The sequence below is a fragment of the Apteryx mantelli genome, chromosome 2 (genome assembly GCF_036417845.1).
Source record: "Apteryx mantelli isolate bAptMan1 chromosome 2, bAptMan1.hap1, whole genome shotgun sequence".
In the NCBI taxonomy this organism is placed as follows: domain Eukaryota; kingdom Metazoa; phylum Chordata; class Aves; order Apterygiformes; family Apterygidae; genus Apteryx; species Apteryx mantelli.
Window position 1 is genome coordinate 86564386 of NC_089979.1, and position 13861 is coordinate 86578246.

Below are 13861 nucleotides of genomic sequence, written 5' to 3' on the forward strand. Positions count from 1 at the left end.
ATCTCATTCTAGATTTCAATAAATTTGTTGTGTTCCTACTCCTTTTACATCGTAAGTAATTTTTTCTTTTTTCATGTTGCCATGCTCTTAAATGAACAAAAGGAATTCATACATTAGGCAAGTGCTGTGTTGATTAAAAGCTATGTCTTCTATAAAGATGAGTAAACTGTTGGATTTATCTTCCACGCACAATGTATAACATTACATTGTGGAGTCAAACATTCCCTGAAAACTGGGCCTAATTTTGATGGTTAGATATACTCAGTTAGAGTGGCATAGGATAAGAATAGTTTGTAATGGAGTCTTGAGGTGATTTAGATGTTTTCTTGTCACATTAACAAGTAATTTAACACTTTCTGGCCTTATTGTCTCCTGACCTTCATTTTCTGTGGTTGACACCTATCAAAACAATACATAAGAAGGGGAAATGTTTCCATTGATAATTAGGTTTTGGAGCCTGTGTTTCCTTTATAATGTGTAAAGGACTAAAGAAGGGGAAAATCAGATCCAGTGTATAATAGCAACTTTTCCTTTCTGTGTCATTAATTCTTACATGGAACAAAACACCTCTAACTTGAGAGGGCTTCAGTAGGAAACAAGACAATTCTACGTATTGTTTAATAAGGCATTTGTTTAACTGTAAGCTCTCCAGCCCACTCCATTTTCTCCAATCCACTGTCACATGTCGCAGTAAATTAGACTAAGAACTCCTGGGAGAAGAAAATGTCTACTTATTTATTGAATGTTTGCAGTATGTCCAGCACAATGAAGATATGATCCTCGATTTGTTCTCTTAGAGCTGGAATGCAGGAAAGCAAAAACCTACATCACAGAATCACAAAATCACAGATTGGTTGAGGTAAGAAGGGACCTCCGCAGGACAGGGAGGAGCAGGAGGGCGGCCACTGCAGGGGCCTCGCAGGGCCCCATGGAGTGCGGGGAATGTGTGGGGGAAGGGCTGGGCGTGGCTGCGGCCCCGCCCCCGATTGTTGGGTGGGGCCCTGCGCACAATAGGAGGCAGCCGGGCACTGGCGGATGTCCCTGGCGGCGGCCGAGCGGGAGTTGTGTCTGTGGCGCGAGCGCCCCGAGCGCAGGAGCCTGTGAGCCGCACGGTGTAAGAGCCGCTTCCTTCCCTCCTCTGCCCCGCGCGGACAAAGAGGCTGCAGGGAGCCGGGCTCGGGGCTGCCGCGGCTTCAGCGCGGCCCCGGCCACTGGGTGGCCAGAGGGGACGAGGAGCCACGATGCTCTCTGGTCTGCTCCGAGACCCAGCAATGAGCTCTCGCTTCCAAGGGCAGGAGCGTGAAGGAAGGAGCCTTTGCAGAGCCCTTGCCTCTGGAGCCTGCAGCTGCGTCCCTCGGTGGACAGGTGAGAGCTTTGCTGGGCTGGCAGCGTGTTGGGCTGCTGCCGAGCGCTGGGCAGGGAAAGCCCTGGGGGTAGCTGGCAGAGGCCACTTCTGCCCCTGCCCACCCTGAGATGCTGAGAGCAGGGGCACCTGTCCTGAATCTTCTTGCCGCCTTCATGCCTCCTCCCGCCTTCTCCTTTTCACAGTTTGCGTGGATCGTCCCCCGACCCACTGTCCCTGCGGGCAGTGGAAGAGAGAGGGACTGCGACAGAGCAGCTCTGCCATCCAGCAGGTAGCGCCTAGGAGGAGGAGAGGGCACCCGAGCAGCCCCGGGCGGCTCCCTGGCTCACACGAGTGCCTGCCTGCCTCTGCAGGAGCCTGGCTGGGGGTGGGCAGGCAGAGAGGGCTCTGCTGGAGCTGTGGCTCCTTCCTCTAGCATGTGCAGCCCTGTGTGTGTGTACATGTGTGTGCACGCGTGTGCGTGTGTAGAGCAGGTTCTGGTCTCCGGGCATGGCTGGGGAGTGCAGGGAGAGGCTTTCAGGGAGAGGTGGCCCTGAGGCCACACTCACGCCTGCTCCCCTCATTTGCAGGATGGAGAGGCTGAGGCAGAGGCTGAAGATGAGGACAGCCAAGGTGTCCCCACGGCCAGCGGCGGATGCTGTGCAGCCTGCTGCTGGCGAAGGCCAGTCTCGGGAGGGGAGAGAGGAGAGAGCAGCTCCCGGGGAGGGCAAGTCCTCCTGCAAGCCCACAGGGCTGTGTCCTGGGAGGCAGCTGGGGGAGCAGCACCCCACTGAGGCTCAGAGCTGGTGGCAGGCAGTGTGGGGCTGCTTTCGCTGCGGCCAGAGGTGCCAGGAGGCCGGCAACACCCTCACCCCACCTGTGTCACCTGTCCTGGCAAGAGGGCCAAGGGCTGCCCCCACCTCAGGGCACCACAGGGAGCAGCCCCCCGTGGGCCCCGGCAGCACTTCCAGCCTGCAGTCTGCTGACTGCCTAGGAGAGGAGAGCAGCTGCCTGGCCTGCGAGGAACAAGAGGTCACCGTGGCCATCTGCATTGTCAGCCTCACCTTTGACACAGCAAGCGAGACAAGCTCCCTGGGCATCTGGGACAGCGAGGGCTATGCCAGCAACTGCAGCTCCCTGGCCTCAGAGGATGCATCAGAGGATGACGGCAAAAGCCCTGACTCCAGCTGTGTCCTCGAGGTGCAAAGCGTGAGCACCTTGGGGCCTTTTGTTGACACAAAGGGCCCTGCCGTGACCCACGCCTACACCTCAGGCGCACACAGTGGCGGGGAGAGAAGCCAGAGCCACACCGCCAGCCCCGCGGAAGACACTGGCAGCAGTGAAGATCCTGGCGCTGCCAGGACGCAGACAAAGAGCATCGGGACCCACACCTCCAGCTCTGCCAGCTGTGTTGGTGGTGAGCAAAGATCCCTGCCCAGTGAGGAAAACAACAACGTGATGTTTGTCTGCAACTCCAGCTCTGCCTTTGACATGGGCGGTGAGAAAAGGTCCCTGGGCAGCTGGGCACAGCGAGAGCAGTGTCAGGGACTGCGACTCCATCTTGCCTGTGACAGGAGGGTGTGGCAGTGAGTTACAGCAGAGCAGTCAGGGCCACCCTTGGCTGCAGCACCCACGAGATGGTGGAGTTGAGTGTGGTGCGAGGAGGGAGCAAGGCGAAAAGTAGGGTCGCAAGCCTGGCCTTCAGGAGAGCAGGCTTCAGCCTGTTGAGGGACCTGCTTGGAAGACTGTCGTGGCATACTCTTCCCTGGAGGGAAGCGGGGTGCAAGAGAGCTGCTTGATAGTCAAGGAGCGCCTACTCCAAGCTCAGGAACGACCTTCTGTAGCTGACTCTGCTTGAGCAGGTGGGTTGGACCAGATGGTCTCCAGAGCTGCCTTCCAACCCCAACGCTTCTGTGAGATGTGGAGGGCAGGATTAACACCGAGTCCAGCGGGGGAAATGAAAGGCAAAGGGAAGAAGAGAAGGACTCTTTCTGGATGGGGGTGGGTGAGGCCGTTCTGTTGTTTTATTCTTGTGTGGGGGCGACGGGGGGAAGGGTTGTTTATTTTTCTTTTTTCAACCCATCTGTATGCCCACTACTGCTTGTTACCAAGCAAATAAACCAATAAACTAACCATGAGGGGCCATGTCTTTCAGGCCTTGCGGTCTGGCTTGAGCGCGCATCTCTTGAGAATCCCAAGAGGAAACAAAACCACCCCCACAATCCAAAAGGAAGAAGAGAATCGCATGGTTCCCCAGAGAGGCCAAAAGCTGCAGTGCGAGCAACAGCAGCATGCCAAGGAGGATGCTGGCCCATTTCTGGTCCCTGGCTGACCCCCACAGCCCAGGCACTTGCTTTCCTCACCCTGAGCAGGGAGAAGCCCGGGCACACTACCGAGACAGGGCCTTCTTCCATTGCTCCTTCCTGACCCCTCGGGCAACACCTCCCCCGCCTCTCTTTCCCCACAAGGAGTCATGGATTCTCCATGGCCTCCTCAAGTCTCCCTAAAGACAAGCGACCATGACTCCAATGAGTCCAGTCCCTGGCCTTGCCAGAGTTGTGTTCATACTGCTGCTTCCCCATCAGGTTCCCCCTCCAGGTCCCTGCACACCACGGCAGGACTGCTTGGGCTTTCTCATTTCTCGGGCAAATTTTCGAGTGGCCAGCTGTGTGGGCAGTGAGACACTGCTCTTTTTCCCTGGCCTGCTGCTCTTTCCTGCTCTCTACGCCCTTCTTACTTCCCGTTGGAGTCGGTAAGCAAAGAAGCCTGTGCCACAGCCTGAGCTGGGGGTGTGTGACGGTGTGCTCCATTCGCCCCCCACTGATGTGCTCTCTCCCCCTCAACCTGACCTCCCTGCAAACAGCACGTATGTAGGGGCTAGTTGAGCATGCACCTACTAAAGCCCGTCTAGTATGCAAATATGACTATGAGTCAATCATCTCCCCCCCATAAATAGGGGGCAGCCCAGAGCCCCTTGAGCTCTCCTGCATGGCAGTGGGCTGCACTGCAGAACCCCCTCTTGACAGGGACACCTCTCCAGGTTACTCTTCGAGGTTGAGAGATTCCTTACCCGCGACAAATCCTCAGTAAGTGACTAATAGCATGTTGAACTTCTGCGAACTTCACAAAACTTTGCTGAGTTATATCTCTGACTAACTGCGCACATAATCCCTTAGACATAAACCGTTGACCAAGTCTGAGACTAGGACTGGATCCAGCCGCACCTAGGCTCCTCTCCGAAGGAGTTTAGAAAGCAAGGGGGTCCAGTCTGAACCTCGTGACTCAACGGGAGGGTCTCCGTTGCACACACATCTGACCCTGTCCTCCACGCAGTAAAAAACCGAGTGAACCTTGCCAATCAAACCTCATTAAATCGTTCTTGTTTACGATTGAACTTTGTTAAGTCGCTGTCTTACTGCAACAAACGTAGTGCTGCTTCCCTCTTAGGAGTGAAGTGCAACACTCCTTTCGCAACAGGGGGTCTGCTGATGGCCAAAGGCATCATGGCAAAGGGCACGTGTGGTGTGAGGCACGCAGGACACACACAGAGCCTGGGGGTGGTCCTGGAGGACAGGCACAGGCCAAGTGGGAGGAGCTCCTCCTCCTCGGAGTCATCGGTCCATGCGCCAAACCATGTCCGGAGAGGCATGTCGGGACAGCATTCTGGGCTGGCACAAAGTGGGACCTGAACTCAGAGCACCTCTGAGCAGAGGGCTGTGTTTGGGTTTTACCTCAGGAGAGTCCTATGCAGAAAATGATGTTCAACTTTGCTTTTTGTCAAAATATCAGTTGTAGTCGATAGTCTTCTGTTAAAATTGAAATGTACCACAAACATTCTGCTATTCATGATGAAATAATGCTATTTCATGTCAGATCTTTATGACAACCCTGAGAGTCTTTTTATTGCTATATGTTAGAAGGTGGGACCTGAATCTATTCTATTTTATTATTTGTTCCATGCTTCTATTGTAACTATTAAAATTATCTTGGCAAAGGCACAACCTTGGAAATTATCACTGAAAATTACAGAATTTTATTATTGCTTGACGATGTCATGTCCAGACCCTCAGCAGATTATTTTTGTATTTATTACTGCGGTGCTCAGTGATGACTTGCTGCACAATATAATCCAGCAGTGAAAATAAAATAATGTTAAATTTTTAAATAGCACCTAATAATTGGATTTAAAATAGTTGCTTTTTGCTTAAGTGATTCTACATGTGTTTTAATGAAATAAGCACGAGAAATGGTTAGTTTTAAGTGAACATTTTTAACATAATTATTTTTCAATGTACATTAATGAATTTGAATTGTTTTGAATTAATACAAAATTGCATGTGTCACTGGAAATGTGATTTTAAGAGATTAGATTGGTGAGAGAAACGGGGAGAGGGCTACCCACAGTTATAAAATAGCATTAAAAAGCAATCTCCTACTGAAAAACTGTTAATGAAATTGAACTAGTTCTTTCAATAACAACATCTGACAACTTAGCAAATGCCACATTTAAAGTCATTTCATCTCTGTTGTCAGATATTTCACAACACTGATTAGATAATTAAACCCCTAAGGGGTTCCTTTCGATCCTTTTTTTCAAAATTTCACTGCTATTGTAGCTCATTTATGGTATTAAGATACAAGAATTATAATTATTATAGACAACTTTTTAAGGCTAAAAAGTGACTAATTACCACCTCAAGTCATCTTTTACCTTTTTAGCATTTGTTGAAGTCTATGTGTATTCTTCAGCTTGTCTAAAAATTCAGTAGTACATTATTGGTTAACCTTGATTCAAAACCACCTGAATGCTGATTGCATTCAACATTTACAAACAAGCCCTATACCTCCAGACATGTTCTAGGCTTCACTACCTTTTAACAGTTTTCTTAGCATAGCAGTAATATTAGAACTATTCTGGAAACCAGTATAAAAGCTAAGGCTTCCTTTGCAATTTAATTGAAAATATTTCCTTGTCCATATCTTTGCAGGTCATAGCATTCCCCTGGTGTGGCTTTGCCTCACTTATGAATGTTCAACAATTTCTAGCTCTGATATATATTCACTTTTGTCAACTTCCTTTTCCTCTCATTTATTATCTTCTTTGAAATAGCTGCTTTCATTTTCCTGTAAACATGGACTGTTATTTATTTACCGGACTGACCTTGTTCCTAAATTTTGGGATTGTGATTTCTTAAGCACAGGACAAACTATTCTGACTTAAGTCATACTTACCTTTCACATTTCTCAGCTACACATATGCACACCCTCGAGGACTGCTGGACTTTATTTATACATTAACAAGTGATCATCAAAACTGTTACCACTTCCTTTTTTGTACCTTTCTCTCTAACACAGATTCATGGGCTTCAGGTTTCTTTTCAGAGCTGATACATTCATGGAATATTAATTACAGTTCTATAGTGTTATTTGAATGGAGTTTCTTACTTCATCAGACATTCTTCCTCTCTGATATTTATGAATGTACTATGCTATTTTGTTAGGATAAAACAGGCTTTTTAGGTAATTCATAAATAAATCTGTTCATTAATTTTATGGAATTAATTTAATTTAAGATATTTGCTTTTCACTGACCCAGAGAATTGTTGAGGTTGGAAGGAAGCTCTGGAGATTGTCTAGTCCAACCTGTCTGCACAAAGCAGGGTCAGCCAGAACAGGTTGCTCAGGACCATGTCCAGTCAGGTTTTGAATACCCAATTTTTGAGTCTCCAAGCATGGAGACTCCACAACCTCTCTGGGCAACCTGTTCCAGTGTTTGACAACCCATCCACAAAGACGTTATTGAAATAGCATAGGCTAAATATTGGTGAATTCATCTGTCCAGGATGTTGAAATCTCATGAACTGGTACATATATATTTATATCTAATTTACAAAAGACTATGTTTTTCTATGTGTTAATTTGTTGCTTCTAAGTTATAAAATAGGTTGCTTGAATTCCTACAAGTTTATTACACTTAAAACCTTGTTATGGACAAAAGCAATGCGCATATATGCAAAGCCAAGAATTTATTGTTAATCTAATTAAAGTCTTAACCATCTAAACAAAGAATTATTATTAGCTCAGTTAAAGTGATACTAACACATCTACTTCATATTATAAAGAGTTAAAATGAGACTCACACAAACTTTCTAGTAACTACCCATTTCTCTGGTGTTAAGCTTATCCACCAAAGTCTGACGGTTTCAGTCAGTCTGGCAGATGGGTGTTTATGGGAAGTCATCAGCATCCTGAGTCTTTCTCCAGGAGGAATACGATTTTGATGTTGGTGGTTTCTTCTTTCTCATGTTAGGATGCTTGGATCATTTTTACATGTTTGCATGCATGTTACACCTTGCTCTTTCTTCACTGGTCTGCAAATCCACCTCATATCCAAATTCGCTATCTGAAACTTGTTTTACATATGTTGTTTATTGTTCTTTGTTCTCTTTGATGCCTCTAGAACTGGTGTCACTAAGTTCCCAGGGATGCTTTCTTTTGATGACCAGTGATTGATACTGGTGAGTTGTTCACAGCTCTGCAGCCTCCAATATCACCCTGTGCCCGTGCATTCAAGGCTCCTGTCCTCTTGCAGAGGAGCCTGTGCTCCTCTGTGTTGCATTGTATTCTGGGGTCATAGATAGCTTATTCTTCACAGAATAGCTGTTTCTATTATTGTCTACAAATACATATAACAATAGGCTTACATCACACAATGTACAAAGCTAAGCAAAAACTGAAACAAAGCAAGCAGTAGTGACCTGGTCATTAGATAGCTGCTGTTACAAGCTAAAACAAATCTCCAGATAGGCCCAGGCAAGCCCAGACAAGGTCTGACAGGTCCTGTGCTTGTGCTGTCAGCCTAAAACAAAGCCTGTGTCCTGCTACAAGCTGCAGCCACAACCAGATTTACTGGACTACAAGGTTACATATGTCTAATAACAGTGAATGGCATCCTCCTTCACAACCAGCTTTGTTGATCCTGTTCAGCCTAATTGTAGAAAATGCAGTTCTACTTAACTTGGGTAAAGAAACAAGAATCTAATGTTATACCATCAAAACAAATAAGCAACAGTATTTTCAGTAACATTATTCTAGTAATCTTTCTTCACAGCACTTTTGTAGGAAACATGCTTTAATTCAGTGGGAATCACCTGCCTACATATACTGGACTGTGCTTTTAATGAAGAAAAGGCTTAAAAGAAAACAGCCTTTAAAGATGTGTACTGGCAATTGTTCTTTGGTATTTGTGGAAACTTAAACTCTCTAGCAAAATTTTTAGCTAGTGTTCTTGCTCCTCTGTTGTCTTAGCATGTTGCCCAACTATGTTATTTTTTCTATTATTCTCTAAAAAGTTATGTGGGTTACACTGAATATGATAGTCTTTTTGTACTAGGTGAGTTTCTAGAGATCCTGTCAAGATTAAGGAAGATGATGAAGTCACATAGGTTATCAGTTCCCAAAGACTTTGTGAACAAAGGCAAAAGGCAAGAGATAATACTTCAAACACTAGAAAGAAAACAGAAGAAAGCACATAAGAATATGACTGGTAGATGTATTGAAATCTATTTTTTCAATTAAAAATTTAAGACAGGAGTTATGTAGCAGCAGTCCATGCTCACATCTGTGATTATCTAAAAAAGATAGTTAGCAAAATGATTTTATTATTTTTTATTATTTTAAAAATAACTTATTTAAAATAAAAAAATAAATCAGATGAAGTTAAGCAAATAAACAGAGTTTAAACTAGCAAGAGTCTAAACAAAGCAAGTAAGAGAGACTGATAAAAATGTTAATCATACAGCAAGCAGAAATGATATCAGATCCAGAATAAGATCCAATAAACTCTCTAATATTCCCTACAATCAATTAAAAGAAAAACTTTATGAAAAAATTTCTCTCATGATGAATTTACAGAATCACAGAATGGTTGAGGTTGGAAGGGACCTCTGGAGATCATCTAGTCCAACCCCCCTGCTCAAGCAGGGTCACCTAGAGCACGTTGCACAGGATCGCGTCCAGGCAGGTTTTGAATATCTCCAGAGAAGGAGACTCCACAACCTCTCTGGGTGACCTGTTCCAGTGCTCTGTCACCCTCACAGTGAAAAAGTTTTTCCTCATGTTCAGATGGAAGTGTCTGTGTTTCAGTTTGTGCCCGTTGCCTCTCGTCCTGTTGCTGGGCACCACTGAAAAGAGTCTGGCTCCATCCTCTCGACACCCTCCCTTCAGATACTTGTACACGTTGATAAAATCTCCTCTCAGTCTTCTCTTCTCCAGGCTAAACAGGCCCAGCTCTCTCAGTCTTTCCTCATAAGAGAGATGCTCCACTCCCCTAATCATCTTAGTAGCCCTTCGCTGGACTTGCTCCAGTAGTGCCACATCCCTCTTGTGCTGGGGAGCCCAGAACCGGATGCAGTACTCCAGATGTGGCCTCACCAGGGCTGAGGAGAGGGGGAGGATCACCTCCCTTGACCTGCTGGCAACACTCTTCCTGATGCACCCCAGGAGACCATTGGCCTTCTTGGCCACAAGGGCGCGTTGCTGCCTCATGGTCAACTTGGTGTCCACCAGCACTCCCAGGTCCTTCTCCGCAGAGCTGCTTTCCAGCAGGTCAGCCCCCAGCCTGTATTGGTGCAGGGTGTTATTCCTCCCTAGGTGCAGGGGAGGTGAAAAAAAGTGAATGTCATTTGCTTTGGAAAATATTTTTTCTTCTTAACTATATCTAGGAGATAACCATTTTCCTAACTTCTGCAAAGTGGTAGTGCTGATAATGGACAGGCAAGACTGCAAAAGAGCAAGAGGTATATTTCGATGCTTGCCCTATCTTAAAAGGTCGGCAGGCAATCAGTTGGACATTTGAGAGTGGAATAAAAAATGAAATCACTAGCTAAAAAGAAAAAAAATCACTTTTACTCTTTGGAAGCCTGTGGATAATTTATCTGTTTCTTCAGTTTGGTTAAATAATTACAGGTTCAATAATTGTTAGTATTAATCTATTAACCATTATTATATCTAATGCAAGCTAGATTTAGGAAAGGATGTAGAACAGCTTTCAGACATACTAGATGTTGAATAGCTAAGAAAATCAGATATTAGTAGATCTGCTGAGCTAACAGTAATAATATTTTAAAAGAAGTTTTCTAATGATAGCATTATGAATGTAAACCATGTGGGAAATTCAGCAATTCCATTCAGCTTCCCTACCATATTTATGCAAGGAATGATACTTGTAATGGTAAAAAAAAAAGTTCCTTCCTTTCAGAAGTCAGGTAGGTATCATGCTACATAATGGAAGTATTTATCCATAGCAGCCATCTATAAATCAAGATATGGAATTGTAGATGGTCAAATTGCTTCTTTATTGCCTTTGCCAGAATACAAATATTATCTGTGTACATTTATGAAACTTGTCCTGTGAAGGGAGCAAAATCAAGATTATCAGGAATGGACAACAAATGCTGACATAATCAAAATATCCTCTGGAACCACTGATGATAGGTAGAAACAAAATGTGCAGGTGCATTGTATCTCTCTAAGTTGTTAAAGTCAATGTTAAAGTCAACCCATAAGTAGCTAGACTGGTTGACAAGAGTCATATCATTCCCTCCAGTGTAAAAGAAAAAGACACTCACAGGAAAACTAGGTGAACTCCTTCAACTGGGGATTTGCATCCACCATAATTGCATTTCACTGAATAAGGTGATTATTCTTTGTCTTTACCACTAAAGAGAGTATTGCATTGCAGTTAAGGTCCATTACTGCAACAGGATGTTTAAGCACTATGATGCAGAGTAGATATATCTTTGTGATAGCTCTAAGAATCAAGACTCCAGTGAAAAGAAGGCACAGTCAACTATAGTATTTCTGTTCTTCTGGAAAGCATAATGGGCACAAGAATTAAACTTAGTCATTAAACTAAGTGGACTACATACACATGAAGCATCAAAGCATTTTGATTACTATTAGGTTCTCATTTTTAGCTGACTCACCTTAAGATTTTCTAAATAACCTAAAGTAGACAGAATATGCAGAATGCAAGATCACTTACCATATCTTCTTTAAATAGACCTATGCTCCAGGAATTTCTTAAAAAATTAAAGCTTTGCTCATGTGCTAAGAAAAACAGCCTTACAAAGCTATGTAATAGTACCATGTAGAGACCTTCTTTCAAAAGATATCCTTTAACAATGGTGCAATCTTCACAGGGGATCTAAAACTGTGTGCAACTATTACAGTGAAGCCATAAATTTCCCTTTAGGTGATTTTTTTCGCTGAACAGTGCTTATCTTATGTCTTCATTATTAAAGTAATCCACTTCTTTCTGTGCTATGCAACAGAGTGGGCTTTTACAACTTAGACTTCATAGTTCATAAATATTTCTTCAAAGAATCTTTTCCAAGTTCAGATTAATGTCCTTTTTTTGCAGGTTTTTGGAAACAGAACATAATTATGTATTATAAAGAGCCACAGTTGCCTGTAATGCAGAGGAAAACAAAGCAAGATAAATAATTCAGACCACCACAGGTAGTTTGTTCTTTTCTGTTGATTCAGAAATGTCAGCTATTATGAAGACTTCACAATACCTCTTGCATATGTTTCTGTCCCTTTGCTTCAACCATAACTGTGATGCTAAACGGATCACAAAATGCACATTGTGTATATTTTTTTCTATAGTTCAGGATTTCTGTATAATTCAAGGTTTTTTTTGAATTTATTATTAAATATGAATAAAGTCACATTAGCTTCAAAAATGTTGAAACATTGCAATCCTTTTGCTTCATAACACTTTGGATTTGAAATGAAAAGACTAAAGTTTTTCACACATTTCACTCATTAACATGAAACAGAAACTTCACGTAATCTAAACATGTTTGCTAAAATACGGATTTGCTCCATTATTTAAAGTTTTTAAAATAAAAGTTAAACAATTTCTTATATATAATTTAAAAAAGAATGAAAGATGAAATTAGAGATATGCATGCATATATATTATAAACCAATCCTGTCTTCTCAACCCTGATAAGGAGATCAGAAAACTCTGACTTTGTAAGGTCACTTGGGAAATTCCAGCCCAGGACTCCTTCTACCAGGACTACTCTGCTAGTGTCCCATTATTCTCTCTATGCATGACTGTTACACATAGATCTATTTTTCATATAAATTAGCTATCCTAGTTTCAAAATTTCAGAGTAAAGGTCAAGGAAACTTTACTTTCACTTTACTTAAATACTTCACATTTACTTAAATAAATGTAATCGTGATATCTTATAAGAAGGCCAGTAATCATAACCAGATACAAATGCTTCATTCCTTAGAAAAAGCACAGGTGAACCAATGTTTTAATTTATTCTGTATTGATGTGACCTCTGTTAGGATACTGTTATTTGATTTTTGACACTGCATTTCAAGAGGGACGTAGACTCACTGGAGAGACACCAGAGAACTGCAACAAAAATTAACAGAGCTCTGGATAATAGATCATAGGAGGCAGCAGGGAATGAATGTTTGGTCTAAACAAAGAAGACAAGGGCAGGTGGAGCAGGGAGATACTTAGAAACTATATAGCCTCTCATTGTGCACATGGCTGCTGATAAGAGAACAATCTGTTCTTCATGCCCATGGTGATAAAAGGAGTGGTAGTGGGCTTAAATTTCAATAAAGAAAATGTCCAGTGAGACATTAGGAAAACCTTTCTGCTAAGGTTTCTAGCAAAAAAGGAAAGACTAGATGTACTAACTGAGAGGCTGTGGAGTCTCCAACAAAAGCAAGTTTATGAAGAGGTTAGACAAATATCTGCCAGGAATAACCCAAGTTTTGGTGAATCCGGTGCAGGGCATGGAATGATCTAGTTGACCTCCAGACATTTCTTCCAAGCCTATGGTTTGTGAATCTGTGACTGAAATGATGATACCATAAACAGAAAATAGGAGCCCCTGAGATGCCTGCAGAGTCTGAAGTCTCTCAAGAGCAGTGTATTTAATAGGTTGAACATACCAATATGATAATGGCAGATGAACCACATATGCTTTGCTACAGGGGAAAACCAAAAAAAAAAAGAAAAGAAAAAAAGAAAGAAAACTCAAAGCCCCACAGCCCCTGCCCCCAAAATGAAAGCCCATAAAAAAATCTGGAGGCTGCTACCCCTGTGACCTTCCCAGTTCAACCTTGGCACTCTGTATGTCCCTGAGCAGTAAAGAAAGATAAAATGATAAAATATTAGTATCTGAGAAAGAAGATTCTCTTTGGCACATCACAGTAAGTCTGCCTTATTTGCAATATATTCTGTATAGATACTTGGTGAGATTCCATAACTTTGATGCCTCTATGCAAAAGATATCATGCAAGTTGCAAAAGTGCTGTGCAGTTGATTTCTGTATGCACAGTATATCTAGCCAAATACTGGAATTACTACCAGCTGGAATACACAGGTCCAACTTCCACTTGGGACTACATAAGCAATAAGGCAATCTAGGCTGTTACAGGTTCAGAGGCCAGGACAAACACAAAAAGTACATAGACTTT

The 13861-nt window shown here is 43.5% G+C and overlaps 1 protein-coding gene across 2 annotated transcripts; it reads left to right on the forward strand.

Annotated features, from left to right (window-relative positions):
- Positions 1–1036: 1036 nt before the first annotated feature.
- LOC106492562 (uncharacterized) lies at positions 1037–3311 on the forward strand. 2 transcript variants are annotated; one of them, XM_067292405.1, is made up of 3 exons: positions 1037–1365; positions 1549–1634; positions 1933–3311. In XM_067292405.1, exon 3 carries the CDS (start codon positions 1934–1936, stop codon positions 2930–2932), a length of 999 nt encoding a protein of 332 aa, XP_067148506.1. In that variant the 5' UTR covers positions 1037–1365; positions 1549–1634; position 1933; the 3' UTR covers positions 2933–3311. The 2 variants fall into 2 exon arrangements, with proteins under 2 accessions (XP_067148506.1, XP_067148507.1); XM_067292406.1 differs by lacking the exon at positions 1549–1634.
- Positions 3312–13861: the final 10550 nt, after the last annotated feature.

Coding starts and splice junctions, on each gene's coding strand:
- LOC106492562 (XM_067292405.1), top strand. CDS start 1,934: ATGGAGAGGCTGAGGCAGAGGCTGAAGATGAGGACAGCCAAGGTGTCC.